This window comes from Temnothorax americanus, unplaced genomic scaffold, assembly GCF_048541705.1.
Source record: "Temnothorax americanus isolate GAGA-0224 unplaced genomic scaffold, ASM4854170v1 Scaffold27, whole genome shotgun sequence".
NCBI lineage: Eukaryota > Metazoa > Arthropoda > Insecta > Hymenoptera > Formicidae > Temnothorax > Temnothorax americanus.
The window spans coordinates 880,001-897,563 of NW_027509411.1; the positions used below are offsets into that span (position 1 = coordinate 880,001).

Here is a 17,563-nt window from a genome sequence, read left to right on the forward strand (position 1 = left end):
AGTAAATGCTGTTATAAACACAAGTAACTAATGTACATATTAGATCATTTAGTGCACGAAACGACTATTGAGAACATAGAAAGATCTATTAAACGACATAAAAAAAATGTATTGGAAAGATTCCACAAGATTTGAATAATTTGCATTGTTGTTTACAAAAAGATAACTGGAGGCAATTACTTAAGCTAGATGCGGCAGGCGCCTCCTTAGTTGTAGAATTCGTCATAAAAAATAACAATACGAAAGCTATTGTTTTTATTGATCAAGTATTAACGGAAAAACTTATGAATGTTAATAAGAAAAAAGTTACTATCTTTGTTCATGGTACATTTGCGACAGTACCACAATTGAAACTGTCAATTATAGACTATTGTAATGAGACACAATAATGGAATAAGCAAAACAAATAATTTATTAGTTCATGATTTAATTAAGGTATACAGTATTAAATTGCAAAAGGCATTCTACATTTAAATATATAAATAAAATGAATTTTTCTCAAATTTCAAACATTTCAAATTGTTTATGCAATAATAAAAGGGCGAAAAACTGAAAATTATGTAGACATTTTAAGAACTATTGTAAATATTGTAAAAATTGAACCAGATACATCGATATGGGTTTAGCTACTTATCTGACATTTGTCTGTTCTTCATTTTGCTCCTTTCCATCCTCCTTTTCATGCTAGCATCATTTCGCACAGGTTTTAAGCTATACATTTGACAATATTGACAAATTTGTTCCAATTTGAAGAACGTCGAAGCTGCAATTAACAGTGAATTGCATTTACCTAGATATGTCACTGTGAATTTCATATTGTTTATGTACGTAATATTCTTATAGAAACTCGTTTTTTATTAAAAAGTTATTAACAAAAAAATGTTTGGCGACCTCACCGATTTCAATGACCTTGATATATGTTGTCAAGGTCATGACCCCGAGTGACCTTCAGAAGGTTTTAGCCGTCGCTCGCTATTCGTTAAAAAGTTATTAACAAAAAAAGTTTGGAAAATATAGCATATATAGGTGCATATATAGGTTAAGTTGACGCGCTTTAAACACTTAAATACTTTTAAAGCGCGTCACTAACCTACATAGGTACGATTTACTGCTTTAAATGTTGTGTTTTGGTAAAGCAGCGATTTTTTCGCAAAATAAAGTATTCTCTGCTTTAACAAAAAAATTTCAATTTATCAACAATTTACTGCTTTAAATGTTGTGTTTTGGTAAAGCAGCGACTTTCTCGCGAAATAAAGTATTCTCTGCTTTAAAGAAAAACGTAATATTAGTCGTTTATGCATCTCAGTACCTAAAATAACTGCTATATTTTCGAAACTTTTTTTGTTTATAATAATAAATACTGATTGTAATACATTGGCCAGTGATTAATTATTATTGCTCATTAATGTTGTTACAAGAATAATAAAATTACAAAGCAACAGTAATTTGTCAATTTATTACAGCAGCAGTATTAATTTCTTATTATCTTACTGTACCGTATAATTTATCCACACATCTATACATCTTTCTATTTATTTTTATAATACAAATTTTCTCACCTTGTTATTGTACGATTTTTTATTACATTTATTTCAACGACACACATGTAGCCTATCTAAAAAAGGTGTTTATAAAATATTTATTATTTTTTCATATACGGCGAGCACGCATATGTCAAAACACGCGCTTATGGTGTCGGCTAACCAACATATTACTACTTATTCAGGGTTACAAATTCACGGAAGATTAATTTGAGTTTCCTAGGGATTTTTGTTCGTGCCAACCCTATCCCCTCTCTTTTTATGGAAATTGTCTTGTAACCGGCATTTTCCGTCAAATTAGCGTATATGCGTATATACTTGAAAATGGCTGCTGCCTTCAGAATTAAGCACGCTCTTAAATTAGGAAGATCTCTTTCGAGAGCGTTAAATAGGAATTTGCAAGAGAAAATAATCCAGTCGCAATGCCAACGACTACCAGGTTTGTTGGACCTTCAGTTTTATCATGTCCAATTATTTTACTTTTATATATTGTACAATATTGTGCATTGTGTTTTATAATTTTCCTGTGAACTTGTTTCTTTCGTGTCACGCATTTTCTGAAGTGTGTTCCATTGATATCAAGGAATATCTAATACACATTTTTAACTTTATTTAGTTGTCTACAATCATGTACGACATTGGTCGTCTCAACCAGAAGCTCAAACTACAGAGTACCATAATATTATAAAAGATACAGAGAAAGCTACAGGTAGTATATGCAGTTATAATTAAAGTAATCATATATCGGAAATTATTTTCTGAGAAGAAAGAAAAATAGAACAGATAAAATACTTTATTGTATGCAGGTGAGAGTGCCAAGCATGATTTTCAGTCAGAGACGCAAATGTTACTGCAAATTGTTGCGAAGTCTTTATATTCAGATAAGGAGGTAATTAAATATATATATTTTTTGATAGGTTGAACATTGATTATATTGATTGATTTATTTGCTAGGTATTTGTACGCGAGCTCGTTTCAAACGCTAGCGACGCACTAGAGAAATTAAGATATCTACGTCTGAGCGACAACGAAGTTGCACAAGCGGCTGGCGACAGAAGCCTGGAGATACATATTGGCACTGACAAACAAAGTCGTACTCTAACAATCCAAGATACTGGCGTGGGAATGACTAGAGAGGAATTGATAGCCAATTTGGGAACTATAGCTCGATCTGGCTCCAAGGCAAGTACAAAACATTGAACTTACACTTTTTTTTTCATTTTTATTTTATTTTATTTTATTTTATTTAAATATATATGTATGAGTACGTTTCAAATTGTACTTAAAATAACAATTACAGTTTTAGATAATCTGAAGCATAATTGAAAATAAGATATTGTGATGTACACAACTATTCTATGTATTTTATAGGCATTTCTAGAAAAATTGAAAGAAGAACAAAATTCTAGTGACACTTCCAAAATTATTGGACAGTTTGGGGTTGGATTTTACAGTGCCTTCATGGTTGCTGATAAAGTAGAAGTATTTACAAAGTCTTTTGCGAGAGACGCAGAAGGTCTTTGTTGGATTTCAGATGGGTAAGCAATGAGAAAGAATACTTATTATTCTCCATATAATTAACAATATTATTTATATATATTATATAAATATCGTACCAGTGTGTAATACTATAAACAATATATTCATATGTAGATCAGGTACATTTGAGATTTCAAATGCGGACGGAGTGCAACCAGGCACAAAAATTGTTATACATCTGAAACCAGACAGCCGAGAATTCAGTGACGAAAATACCATTAATCGTAAGTATATTAGCAATAAGAGTGTACACACATTTATATATATATATATATATATATATATATATATATATATTGTTTTATATATATATTTAAAATAAAACATAATTAATCTCCGTTCAGGTATTATCAACAAATACAGTAATTTTGTCGGCAGTCCTATTTTTGTAAATGGAAAGAGGACTAATACGATTCAGGTATAATCAATTATAGTTTTCTTACACATTCATTTTATCTGCATTCTATAATCTACTATAATTTAAAAAAATATTTTTTTCTTTACAGCCATTGTGGATGTTTGACCCGAAAGATGTCACGCCGCTGCAACATGCAGAATTTTATCGATTCGTAGGAAATTGTATTGATTCACCAAGATTTGTGCTACATTATTCGACGGACGTGCCGTTAAGTATCAAGGCTCTGTTATACTTCCCTGAGGAAAAGCCTGGATTGTTCGATCTGGCGAGAGATACTACCAGTGGAGTGTCGCTTTACAACCGGAAGATTCTAATTAAAAGCAAAGCGGAGAATATCTTACCAAAATGGTTACGTTTCATTAAAGGCGTAGTAGATTCGGAAGACATACCATTGAATTTAAGCCGCGAACTACTACAAAATAGTACATTGATTGGGTAAGAATAAATATTTCATATTGATATCGTTTATTACTATATACGATATATAAATGCTCATATAACATTTTGATAGGAAATTACGAACCGTGCTGACTGCACGTATACTAAAATTCTTACATGAGCGATCTACGAAGCAGCCGGAAGACTATAATGAGTTTTACAAGAATTATGGCTTGTTATTAAAAGAGGGCATTGTAACTAGTAATGATCAGTCTGAAAAGGTAATTAATTACGTTCCATATAAGTGTCTATAAAATATATTGATTCATTAATTTCGTATTTTATTGTAGGAAGATATAGGCAAACTTCTGCGATTTGAATCTTCTGCTGCTGCTCCGGGGGAATTAGTCAGTCTGCCGCAATATTGCAGCCGTTTAGCAAAAAATCAAAAAGATGTATATTATTTGTCAGCGCCAAGGTACAGGAAATATAATCTGGATAAGTCGTACTAATGTTTAACCAATGATCTGCAAAAGTCATAATTTATGTTACAGCCGTACTCTAGCCGAGCAATCGCCGTATTATGAATCTTTAAAGAAACGAAATATTGAAGTTCTCTTCTGCTATGAACCATATGATGAATTAGTATTAATGCATTTGAGACAGTATAAATCTAACTTTTTGACATCTGTGGAGAAAGAAATGCGGGATGATACGGAAGCAAATAAACCAGAAAATTTAGGTATATAATAAATTTTACATATTTGTAAATTTTGTAATTAGGATTTAATCAGAAATAACTCTAGTGTCATATCTTTTATACAGGTATTATAAATAAGGATGAACTGGATAACCTTGTAAACTACATGAAGAAGATTCTCGATAAAAAAGCGTACGATGTTAAGATGACGAATCGTTTAGAGTCACATCCTTGTGTTGTAACCGTTCAGGATATGGCAAGCGCGAGGCACTTTATTCGCATACAGAGCCATCAAATGAACGAAGAGATGCGATATTCCATGCTTCAACCGCGCTTTGAGATAAATCCAAATCATCCTCTTATCAAAAAGTTGTGTAAACTAACAACTACCAATACCGAATTAGCTGATCGCCTAATACAACAGGTGCGTTGTAATAAAAATATTTGAATACTTTGATGGTCATCTTTTAAATATGTTATGACAATAAATTATTTATCATTGCAGTTGTTTACCGGTGCCATGGTCGGAGCTGGTTTAATTGAAGATCCACGTATATTATTGACACCAATGAATGAATTACTTACCTTAGCATTGCAAAAATATTAAGATATAGAAAAACGGATTATGGATATGGATAATCAATATTGTTCTATGATTTAGAAATAAAAGAATATTCTCTTTTATATCTATACATATAGATTTTTTCTGCGCTTCCATATCATAGAAGAAGATTGAATGTTCCAAGATATCATAAAATACCAACAAATTATCCGTTTCATTATTCAATAAAAATATCGATAATTGCGAATAAAGGGGTACAACTTATTGTAGGCAAGATTGGTTTCTTTATTACAATAGAGAGAGGTTGATCTTGTACAAATTAATTATAGCCTTACAATAATAACAAGCCAAGTTCCTCATTTTCTTAAAAGATTTCATGATATCGATATGTATTCTATTAGCAGGGCTAGATGTTATGGCGAATTTAGAAATTGTACCCATGTTTCCCATGTTTTTTTTTTACGATCTATGGTTTTAAAAGTTGTACACTCAAAACTGTTTACCAAGCATTAAATAATTTTATAAAATTATTTTATATAAAATACGTAAATATTTGATAAAATTATTTATTCCTCACTCTTAATTTTTCGAGAACATAACTCGCGAGTAAGTAGGCCTGAAGCAATAAATAATTTACTGAAAATTATATGTACAAACCATTTATATACGCTTTCAATCAATTATGTACTACGTAACTATGAAAAGAAATTAATAATAATCACTTATTATGTTATTAATTTATCAGTTGGGAAATTCTAAAAAACGGGTTTTTGTGATTTTTGTATAAGATCACTAAATGATTCATATACTATTTATAAAAAGTCCGCTGTCATTCATACATATCTTCTACTTTACAGTCTTTGACCAATGTGTGTGCTTCATCGTTTCTTTTTTTTTTTTTAATAAAACTAATCTAGATGTGTTATTAATATTTATTCGTGCTTCATGTTACTGACTGAAATTTTATATCGCTTATCATTTTTACCGAATTGCAATCGGCGAAATCAATTCTATTCTGTTCATCTTTTTTTATTAGATTTTAATATAAAATCATTAAAAAATTTTATTATACGAACGTTAATGTATGATCTTCTAAAATTTCAGAAAGTAGAAGCACATCCGATTTTAATTTATACAAGGACGAGAGATGATGCTTTTACTCTTGGTCATAACATAAAAATCACCCTGTTTAGCATTATTATTAATATGATTCGCTAATGTTATCCTACCAAACACGAGCAGGATAGCCTGGCATCCTTTACAGAACAGGAACATAAAATCGAATTTCTCAACAAAATTCTACGTGTATAAAAGAACATGTATACCTCACCCAAATAAGCTGCCGCTATACAATATCCATTAATGAAAAAGTATTCTAAATGGAAGTGTGACAATGAGTAAAAAACCTTAGACGCGTAATAGATTGTTCCTTGATATTCTTCTATCTCTTTTATACAAATTAATCGAAGGAAATGCATTGCTTATATGGCATTAAGAATTAATTGGCAGTTTTAAAAAGTATTCCATTATATATTATATGGAGTTTCCTATAATGAGAGAATACATGAGATGCGAATGGCAGATTGGTAAAGGGCGCGATGAGGTGAATTACCTCGCGCCGCTGAGCAGTCTTATTAAAGAGTAGATAGACGATAAAGCGTGATGTAAATAGTAGCACCATGTATGCAGATTCATCGGTCTTACTGATGGTGGCTGACGAATAAAGAGATAAGAAGAAAAAAAATGTTAAATAAACGGAACGTTGACTTAGCTTACGTATACACGGAGGAGGACATCGCCCACTCCATCGCTCTTCATCTTTTTTTCTTAAATTTGTTATAAAACGTTGGGTAATTAACATTGCAATTATTATGATACAAGTCATAGTATTTGATCATCGTATAAACATTATTATCATCACAGTAAAAATATTTCATATATTTTTTTTTAACTATTAACCTGTGCAATAAACACGTGCACAGTCGCGCACATGTCCACTCCGTAACGCGCGGAGGAGGCTGTTCTTCTTTTTTTCACTAGAGTCCATTTACTTACACGCTAATCTGCTATTTCTTACTTAATATATGCATTATTAAGTAGTCCGTCGGTTTTCATTTATACGTAACCAAAATAAAGTCAGTTAGCAAATAGTAAAAATACACAAATGTACCTATGTATCTTTTGCACTGGAATTATATAGTTGTTGGATTAACACGTTAAATTTAAACGATAGGTCATTAAACAATAGTCATTGGTCTGACGACACGGTCGTGATTAGCTTTACTTTTCTCGAGTAATGAATTCCTCCCTTCCTTAAGATAATTTCTTACGCATGTACGCGTACTCGTAGTTGCCACAATTTATATTTTTTTTCTCTAATAAATCTCATCTCCTTGGTAGAGTCAAAAAGAATGCGTGCAGTGTGTAGCGTTATCTAATAAGCATTTATGCATTTTTTTTCTTGATTAAGCAAATAATTTATATTTATAGAGCATATTAATATCTTGCAATCAGAAGAGGAAATATACTTGAAACTTGAAAGTAGGAAAATATACGAGAATTATATGTTCAGATATCCATTTTTCTACCATCAAGCCATAAAATTACGTCAATCTATATTTTTGGATTCTACATATGTATATATGTATATTACTACAACAAAATATATATAATGCATCCCCCCCCCGATAATGAAATAAATTTAATAAATAAAACAAAAGTTCTCTAAATTTTTTCATCGAATCGATATGACACGACGTACGCACTGCTTGTAGTTGTAGAACATATAACTATATTCGCTGTTAGTTTGCAGGATTAAGTACGCTGATGCTTGAACTCTACCTGTGTAGGAGGAGATTTGTGAGGCGTGATGTATTTCCGCGACGGTATACATCGTACGCGCGATGTGCGTGCAGAACACGCCGGTGGCTCGCACAAACGGGCTTCCTTACTTTATAGCTGCCTGTACAGACGGTCTTACTTCTCTACGACGATATAACGCTCTATGTACAAAATTGCATATATTCACAGACATCATCCGCGCATCTCGATCATAGAAGCACGGAGAAACACGCTCTCGCACGCTTCAGTCTATCCGCGTACTTCGGCACCACCGTTCGTCACACTGAGGTCTGCGTGATGCCGTTCCCCGATAACCACAGGCGCCCGTTGCTCTTCTGATCCGCGATCTCGTACTCGGAATCGTCGATCTCGCAAAGATTCGTGGAGAGATCGCTATTGCTTGCGCCGCCCAATAGCGAGTTTCTTTCCTCCAGTGTGGTGATGACGGAGCCGATCTCGTCCTCCTCGATCACCTTGTGGCATCGGTTACGGCGGGTGCTCGGAAAACCATAAGGCACTACGTCGTCTTCTTCCTCGTCGGACTCGAGGGTGCTGAGACGGCCGTTGAGCGGATTCGTCTCATTCTCCGTGTCGGTGTGAATATTGTAATGGGGCAGGTACGAGTTCGGGTGACGCAGATAGCTCTCGGAGCTCTTGTACTTGTACTCTCCCTCACCGCCGCTGTCGAGGGGGTTCAGACGCTGCGTCTCCGCGCAATGATACTGCTCCGAGAACTCGGTCCCGCACTCGGAATCGCCGACGTATTCCGATTCTTGATCTTCGTTCAAGGTCTCGATGTCCCTCGTTGGATCTATCGGACCATGCACTATAACATAATTGCGAATGTTACATTTCTACACAGGACCGTGTTACATATTGTAAAAGTTTTAAATTATTGTAATTCATGTTGTTAGTGAAAAATGTACATATGATGTTATACATGATCACATATCTCGTCATGCGTAAATATCGACATGGTTAATTATGGTATTAATTCGTTAGTCTCCATTATTTTTTTTATGTTACAATGTTGGTATTAAATTTATCACTCGATTCTACAATCTTCATTAAACGTAGAGAATATGTGTTACAAACAAAACTACTAAATTTATTGTAATAATCTAGCAAGTTTTCTATCTAATAAAAAACATAATATAAAATATTATAATTGTGATGTGAATAAAATTAACAAAACTGTCAAACATCACACTCTAATCATGCCGATGCGGGAAGAGGTGAATCAATGCGCATGCACCTCTGTACTTACTTATTGGTAATTGATGAGTATTGGACTCATTACTCTCATTGCTATGGAAGCTGGACGAGTCTGGGACCTCGCTGCCAGGTACTTCCGTGATGTTAGGCAAGGGATTCTGACTCGGTCTGACCCAGTCTGAGCAGTCCCAGTGATATCCTAAAAGCATTGCAGACAACGACTGTACTCTGACACGCTATATGCGATGCAGCATAAGTGATGTGCAGATAAGTGAAAGGCAGAGATGGTGCGAGGGCAAATATAGTAGCACTCGATTGGAGACAGATAGCGCAAGCGAAGAAGCGAAGACCCAAAGATGTATACTGAGTATCCTAAGATCGCATTTCGGCTACAGCAGCTTCTGGTAAGTTCGTAAAATTTTATTACTAGCCGTCGATGATATATCTTCAAATTTTTAGCATCCGAATTGTTATCTTACGCCAGCAAAATGCCAACAGGTGTCTTCAATTTCTAAGTAAGAGACAATAGGCGATTCGCAGGACACTCTGTATCTCGAGCCATACGAGCGGGCTCTCTCGACTTACCGCCGACGATGCGAGGATCATCCTCGATGGACGTGACGGAGGCGACAGAGGACCCAACCGCGTGAGGCGTCCGTCGAGAAGAGTTTAGTAGAAGTCCTCCAGTGGTCAGCTCTGGTACCACTGGGCTCGCTCGTTTCAGGTCTGTTAGTGCACACAACACGAAACACGCCGGTGTTAATAGAATAATCAGCTACGCAATAACGGGGAGGTTGGGAGAGGAAAGGAAAAGAGAGAGAGAGAGAGCCGCGAGTAAGAGAGCGAGACAAATTGAAAGGAAAGTTTCGTCAAAAAGAATGATAAGAACGGGGAAACGCCTAGTGCTCCACCCCTTACAATCGCAGACGCATGCCACAAGCGAAATCAAAAGTAAGAAGCTATCCGGACGGAGCCGGAAGGGATTGGTTCTTCTTTCACTGACGCGGAAGTGGACCACTCACCGTTCTTGATCTTAGTCGTGTCCGTTATGAAGGAGGCCAGCTGCATCTGCTCTTGCCAGGTGGGCTTGTGTAGACTGTCCGTGTCGCTGCCAGTTGCGTTTCCGCCGACTGGATTAGCGAGGGTCAGGGACGGGGGTGGTACGGGAGTGCTGCGATTCAGATTCCGCAGGTAATCTGGCGGGAAGTTCTCTAGCTCGTCGCCCGCGCTACCGTAGCTGCGCAGGGTGTCCAAGTTATTTAGAGCGACCGCCGCCGTGTTACCGTACGTGGCAGGCTCGTTGTTCGAGCTCGGGGTGTAGGAGGCGGGTCTGGGAGGGCATTGGGGAGGTTCTCTCTGCAAAAAGAAGAATCACACGTAGAACCACATCCCTTAAAACGGGATCGCCGCGACGAGGGCACGGGAGGAAGTGTGTACCACGTCGGCAAACCAAAAAACGCATCGCAAACGAAAAATAAAACAGCATTAATGTCGATTGCTAAATAGCGATTAAATACCACAAAGAACTGAAAAGCATTACATCGATAATCGTGAGCGAAGTTTCTTAAAGTAGCTCTCATTGTGTACGCATTGTGGATGTTGAAATAACGCCTTCGAGTAAGTGTATGTGTTGGCCCTCGAGAGTTCATGCTTTTACAGTAGACCTGACGAAGATAGTCAATCCGAACAATAGTAGTACCTGTATGACTTCCAGATTGCTCAGTTTCGAACTGCGCTTGAACTCGTGCTCGTGCGGCCTCGCGGAATTCAGGACGATCTGCTTCCGCGTCTCGTTGTTGATGTTGTTGGCGCGCGTCCTGGTTCGCTTCGTCCGAATGCGCCAGAAGGCGACGAATATGATGATGAGCAGGATGTTGAGCAGCACCGCGACGCCGATCCACATGAGATGATCCCACGGGATGTTGAAGTGGCTGGATATGATGGGCGTGGAAAAGGCCGGATTGCCGCAGTTCAGGCCGGTCATGTTCGGCGGGCAGATGCATCTGTACGTGCCGATCTCGTTGACGCAGGTGCCGCCGTTCGTGCACGGACTCGCGTCGCACTCGTTTATGTCGGTCTCGCAGCGGTCGCCCGCGAAGCCCTGGCACTTGCAGATCGGGCCGTTGTTGCCCTCCTCGCACACGCCCCCGTGGTTGCACGGGTTCGGGCTGCAGTACCTGCCGAACTCGCAGCGTTTGCCGCTGAGACTCGGCCCGACGCATTCGCAGACGTAATCACCGCCCTCCGGGACGATTTTGCAACGGCCGCCGTAGAGGCAGGGCGAGGAGGCGCAAGGGTCCGTGTCGATTTCGCAAGCTAGACCGGCGAACCGGCTGTGACACTGACACTCGTAGTTGTCGCTGCCCATGTCCTTGCAAGTGCCGCCGTTCTGGCACGGCTGCGAGCCGCAGACACCCGGCGGCACCAGGATAGTCGCCGTGTCGCAGCTGAACTCGACGTTGGCGAATCGTTTGAGAATCGCCACGCTGCTGGCGCCGCTCATGTGCAACGGCACGGACACTCGGGCGATTCTGACGTCGTCCATGCAGCCGACGAAGCCGCGTTGCACGTCCTCAAAGCCGATGATAGACGGATGCTGCCTCACCTCCGCGCCCAGATACAGATCGTCCGATTGCAGGTTCAGTATGTCATTAATACCAGGTGCAGAACCGTGAGCGATGTGTTTTCCATCTACGGTTAGCCGGGCACTGTTGCTCTCCCGCTCCAGCTGGATCTCGTGCCATTGTCCGTCGCTCACGTACACGCTGCTCACTCTGACCAGCCCTTCGCCGCTGCCCAGATCGAATTTGTACTGCATCACGCCGTTAACGATCTCCAGAATGTTGTAGTCCACCTTGCCGGCCGCGTACATGAGGTTGCCGGTAGGCTGCATCGTCCTGATTCTCAAAGATAAGCTGAGACGATCCTCAATCGTTTGCCGTATTAGCGCCTTGTCGATCTTGTAACGCGCGTAACTCTTGCCGCTGAAAGATATGGGATTTCGCGGAATGTAACACGACTCGTCATGGCATTTGGAAATATCTATGTCGCAGGTCTGACCGGCGTATCCCTCAGGGCACTGGCACGAGTATCCTTGAATGGAAGAGTCCGGCACGCAGACTTTGAACAGAGGACAGGGATCCCTGGCGCACTCGTTGACCACTACTTCGCAATGATTGCCGGCATATCCTTCCTTACAATTACACTCCATCTTGTGTTTGTGCCGCGGCGACACGAAGCTCATCACATCAGTAGACACGGGCGTGATTTGCGTAGGATCGAGAGTGATCTTGTCTTGACAGTCGCCGTAAAAGCAGTAACCTTTGTTGCACTTGAAGCGGACGATCTCTTCGACGACCAGCTTCGTCGACTCCTCCAGCTCCTCCACGTGCTGGTTCAACGCTTCGCGTATGCTCTCCGACGCGTAGAAACCCGATGAACCCGCGGGATTCGCCGCCTTCTTCACGGCGAACAGAAGATCGAGATCGTTGTGCACCGCTTGGCGAATCGCCCGCGACTTGATCAGGTTCGCCTCATCGGTCGACGGCTGCACGCTGATAATGACGATGTCCTTGAGTCGGCAATTCATCGCGTTTCGAACGGTTCTGACGAAGCCCTTGCGATGGCTCAGGATGAAATCTTCCGAGCTGACCTCTCGAAATCTCACGATCACTGAATTTTCGAGCATCTTGTCGGTCACCAGATCGATGTTAACTTTTACGATCGAGCACGAGTGGAACTTGCCGTCCGTCACGCTAACGTTTATCCTATATTCGCCCACGTCGAGTCTGGGCAAAGCCACTAACGTGCCGTCGATCTTGTCTATTTGGAAGAGATCGGTGCTCGGGATCGGCGAGGATGGCACCAAACTGAAGAGAAGCGTGTCGTATTGATCCTGATCGGTCGCGTGGACTTTTCCGATAATGCCACCTGGATACTCGTCCATGTAAGAATTGATAATCACTTCGAGAGGCGTGATTACTGGTGGATACTGCGATTCCTCGATCACCTTGATTACAACCCACGCGTCCGAATACAATGGCGGACTGCCATTATCGAACACTCGGACATGCAACACGTACTTATCCTTGACTCGGTTGTTAAATTTCGTCGCCGTTCGCAAGGTGCCGTCCTGCTCCAGTCGAAACGCGTCGCCTTCGTTGCCGGAACGGAAATCAAAGGTGTACGGGTCGGCATTCGGCTCGATGTCCGCGTCGGTGACGACAAATTGCAAAACCGTATGGCCGAGTGGTTTGTCCTCCTGCACAACAGCCGTGTAATTTGGCATGGAAAACAACGGCGGATTGTCGTTCGCATCCAAAACTTCGATGTTCACCATCACGAAGCTCGAGAGCATCGGAATGCCGTTGTCACGCGCATGAACTTCCAATACGTAGCTCGCAATCTAAAAAAGAAAGTAAAACGTTTAATATAGAGTATTTCGTTTATGCTTATATCTGTAATGTGTTGTAGTGGACACTAACTTCTTCTCGGTCCAAAGGAGCGGCGACCATTATCTGTCCGGTTTTTCTGTCGATGGAGAACTGTTTCTGTCTGTCGCCACGTTCTATATAATACGACACGTTGCCATTCTCCTCGCTATCCAAATCATTCGCGTACACCTGAGACGTCAGTAAAATAAAATATTTTAGCAACCAAATAGTTTCGCGTTACATAAAATTGACTTTCTATTAACAATTATTTACAATTTTGTGTATTATTTGTTGCATAGTACAAACAATTATATAGCATTATTAGCAAAGTTATTGTAATAATTAATAGACAAACTAAATCGAGAAATTTTGAATTTAATTCCCGTATGTAAGAAATTTTATGTGGAAAAATATTATTCCACAGTAATATGAATAACAAATAAATCCCAAGGATATAATTGAATAAACCACAGTACTGTATCTTTTGGAAGACGGAAATGCAAATAGTAAAGAAGACCTGAAAGAAACTCACTTGCGTAACTTTCTCCCCATTTTTCGCATCTTCTCTCACGAAGGCTCTGTACGAAACTTCGCTGAAGATCGGCGCGTTGTCATTGCTGTCGGTGACGGTGATATTGACAGTAGCGTGATTGCTTAGCGGCGGAATACCTCCGTCGACAGCTTGGATAGTGAGGAAGTAATCGCGAGCCCGTTCATAGTCCAGCTGTTCAGCGATGGTCAAAACGCCCGTCTTGGCGTCTATTTGGAACTTCTTATGCTCATTACCACCGACGATCGAATAATATATATCAGCGTTCACCCCTGTGTCCTTGGAGGTGGCGAGCACACGTGCCACTTCGGTACCAACCGCATAGATCTCAGGCACTTTCGCGAAGTAGAGCTTAGAAGCGAATTCTGGCGGATTGTCGTTGATGTCCTGCACGTTAACGATGAGAGAGGCGACCCCCATTAGCTGAGGAGTGCCCTGATCGAGCGCTTGAATAGTAACATTGTACATGGCCTTCGTTTCTCGGTCCAGCGGCTTGGCCAGCGTGACTATTCCACTGTCCGCCGCGATGAGAAAGTGACCGTCCGCCGAATCGATAAACTCATATCGGATCTTCCGATTGATACCGATATCGTTGTCCGTAGCGTGTACCTTCGTCACTAACGTGCCGATCTCCACATCCTCGGGCAAAGTACTGCTGTAAGTTGACATAGTGAATTTCGGTGCGTTGTCATTGAGATCGGAAACGAGAATTTCCAGCTGCGACGAACACTCCCAGGTTGGCTTATCCCGATCCTGCACGTGAGCCGTCAAGGAATACTTGGCTTGAGTCTCTCGATCGAGTTGCCCAACGGTTTTCAGCACGCCCGTTTCCTTGTCTAACGAGAATTTGTCGTTATTGTCGCCAGTTAAATAAAACCGTAGCTTGGCGTTCGGCTCGTCGTCATAGTCGGTGGCCAACACGGTCAAGACATAGGCGCCAGGATGCGAGCCCTCGGAAAGTATTTCTCTGTAACGGTATCTGAGGCAATACGGCGGATTATCGTTGACGTCCAAGACTTGCACCGTTACTTTCGTTTCAAAAACGTATTTTCCATCGGTACCAACGATCTGAAGCTCGTAACGATCGATGGTCTCTCTGTCCAAGGATTTTGCCACGTACACCTCGCCGGTAGATCTAATTTGAAATTGCGACCTAGGATCGCCGGATGTTATATAAAATTCTATCGGCGTATTGACATCTGTGTCTTTATCGACGGTGATCAATTTCACCACAACCGTTCCCGGTAGAGCGTCCTCGTTCACCGTAGCCTCGTAACGATCGTCGACGAACGCGGGCGAGTTATCGTTATAATCCTTTAACTTGACGTGCACCGACGTCCTCGCGAAGTGTTTCGGATTTCCATTGTCAGTGGCAACCACCTGAAAAAAAGGATTGTTGTACGAGTGTCTAACGTATTCTTTTAGAGATACATTCAGAATATTTAGCACATTTATTTATTTTACCTTTAATATTTAGCGCAGTGCATTTATTTTACCTGAAACTTATACTCTGGTTGTTTTTCCTTGTCGAGCTGTACCAACGTCGATATCCAACCGGTGTAGGCGTCCACCGTAAAAACGTTCGCTAATTCCCCTATGTCGGATCCGAAGGAGTAACGTACCTCACCGTTGCTACCAAGATCCTTATCGTGCGCAATGACTTTTAATATCGACGTCCCCTCCTCGATGTTCTCGGCCAAACTGATCGCGTACGGATTGCTCTCGAATTTCGGCGCGTGATCGTTCTCGTCCAGCACCTGAAGAGAGATCTCGGCGAGAGCTGTGAGCGGTGGGCTGGAATCTGTTTCAGCGAGAACCCCAATCAAATGACTGTCTTTCAACTCTCGATCCAACGGTCTCGCCAGAGTGATCTGGCCGTGAGAGTCGATCGTGAAGAGCGGATTATCCTCATCGCCGGACACTATGCGGTATGTCACGGTGCTATTTGTGACGGTCTTGAGTTTTGTGATTGGCGTCCCGACGGAAGAGTCCTCTCTTACAAAGAATTTATCTTCTTTTCGCTCAAATAGAGGCGGAATATCGTGGGAACTCATTATGTAAATACTTAGCGGAACATCGGCGTGGTGCGTGGTCGTGCCTTTGTCCTCCGCGCGAATAAACAATTCGAACAGTTGGTTTTCTGAAAGTAAACAGATATTTATTTGTCATATAAAATCTTTAAGACGGATATCGCATTAATTTTAATCATAGCATAAAGGTAAAGTAAATGTGTCTCTTACCCCACGGCACAGCGCTCTTCTGTAGATAGAGAGATCCCGTATCGGGATTTATACCGAACAAAGATCTAGCCGGCGACGTTTGCGGTTCGTAGATGGAATAAACGATCTTGGCTGCCTCATCCTCGTCCGCGTCCTGCGCCCTGACTTTCAGGAAGGGCGTGTTCAGGGACAGATTGCCCTGGATAGTCGCTTTGTATTCCCTGATAAGAAACACTGGCGCGTTATCGTTCTCGTCGCCTACCTTAACGCGCACCATCACGAACCCGGATCTACCGCCACCGTCTATCGCCATGACCGGTATCTCGTAGCGCTTCTGCTCCTCCCGATCGAGCTTCTTACGCGCCACTATCTCGCCGCTGAGCTTATTTATGTCAAACACCTCCTTCATCATCTCCGATATTATCGCGTACGTCACCGTGCCGTACTCGCCGAAGTCTTCGTCCACGGCCAGCACGCTGGTGACCAGTCTACCAGGCAACTGGTTCTCCAGGACGGTCACCTCGACCACCGGGTTCGGGAATTTCGGATTATGCCTATTCGCGGGCAGAATCTCGATCTTGACGCGGGTGAAGCTGGTGTAGACACCGTCGGTGACGGATACATTGAGCATGCTGAGTTTTTGCTCGCCAAAATTCTGCATGTTTATCAGCGAGATGATGCCGGTCGACTGGTCGATGTTATACGTCTGCTGTTCGTTTCCACCTACGATGGTGTACGTCAGCTTTTCGTCAACGTAGTCGGGATCGCTGGCCGACACCACCGTCACGAATTGGCCACGCTCGGCGTGTTCCGACAGGGAACAGGTGTACGAGGGCTGCTCGAACTTTGGCGGATTGTCGTTCATATCGATCACGCTCACCCAGACGTGCGCCGTGCTCGACAGACTCGGCACGCCGCGGTCCATGGCGATCACGGTAAAATGATGGGACTCACGGCTCTCGTGATCCAGAGATCGCTTGAGAAATATCACCCCCTCGTCCGGATCGATGTGGAAGAGATCCGTGCTGTCCTCGGTGTCATTTTGAATAGCGTAACGAACTTGTTGATTGATGCCTGCGCAAAAATGAATATGGATATGATGAAGATATCAGCTTTTTCCAAATTTCATCCATATGTATAGAAACCAGGGGAGAGATAATCCGATTT

The 17,563-nt window shown here is 41.3% G+C and overlaps 2 protein-coding genes and 1 long non-coding RNA gene across 9 annotated transcripts in view; 2 read left to right on the plus strand and 1 right to left on the minus strand.

The window, feature by feature from the left end:
• LOC143899485 (uncharacterized) overlaps window positions 1-1,812 on the plus strand; it is a 9,735-nt gene extending 7,923 nt beyond the window's left edge. Inside the window, exon 3 of the long non-coding RNA XR_013257511.1 lies at window positions 1,727-1,812. This is a non-coding gene — a long non-coding RNA (uncharacterized LOC143899485). The remainder of the gene's footprint in view (window positions 1-1,726) is intronic.
• A 10-nt stretch (window positions 1,813-1,822) lies between these two features.
• Trap1 (TNF receptor associated protein 1) lies at window positions 1,823-5,260 on the plus strand. The gene is made up of 13 exons (XM_077409800.1): window positions 1,823-1,980; window positions 2,158-2,250; window positions 2,348-2,430; window positions 2,496-2,723; window positions 2,913-3,079; window positions 3,195-3,304; window positions 3,425-3,498; window positions 3,587-3,933; window positions 4,010-4,157; window positions 4,227-4,354; window positions 4,431-4,618; window positions 4,702-5,000; window positions 5,082-5,260. The coding sequence occupies exons 1-13, from the start codon at window positions 1,848-1,850 to the stop codon at window positions 5,181-5,183; spliced, it is 2,100 nt and encodes a 699-aa protein (XP_077265926.1). The 5' UTR covers window positions 1,823-1,847; the 3' UTR covers window positions 5,184-5,260.
• A 762-nt stretch (window positions 5,261-6,022) lies between these two features.
• Window positions 6,023-17,563, minus strand: part of Kug (FAT atypical cadherin kugelei) — a 351,540-nt gene continuing 339,999 nt past the window's right edge. For 5 of the 7 annotated variants that reach the window (XM_077409796.1, XM_077409795.1, XM_077409793.1 and 2 more), the window contains 9 exons: window positions 16,418-17,470; window positions 15,674-16,317; window positions 14,160-15,557; window positions 13,679-13,816; window positions 10,894-13,599; window positions 10,217-10,550; window positions 9,780-9,920; window positions 9,247-9,393; window positions 6,023-8,805 (listed from right to left, as the gene is read on the minus strand). In XM_077409796.1, the coding sequence (XP_077265922.1) occupies window positions 8,258-8,805; window positions 9,247-9,393; window positions 9,780-9,920; window positions 10,217-10,550; window positions 10,894-13,599; window positions 13,679-13,816; window positions 14,160-15,557; window positions 15,674-16,317; window positions 16,418-17,470 (7,109 nt within the window). In that variant the 3' untranslated portion in view covers window positions 6,023-8,257. Of the gene's footprint in view, window positions 8,806-9,246; window positions 9,394-9,779; window positions 9,921-10,216; window positions 10,551-10,893; window positions 13,600-13,678; window positions 13,817-14,159; window positions 15,558-15,673; window positions 16,318-16,417; window positions 17,471-17,563 lie in introns of those variants that run through there. The other 2 variants (XM_077409797.1, XM_077409798.1) reach the window with 2 other exon arrangements.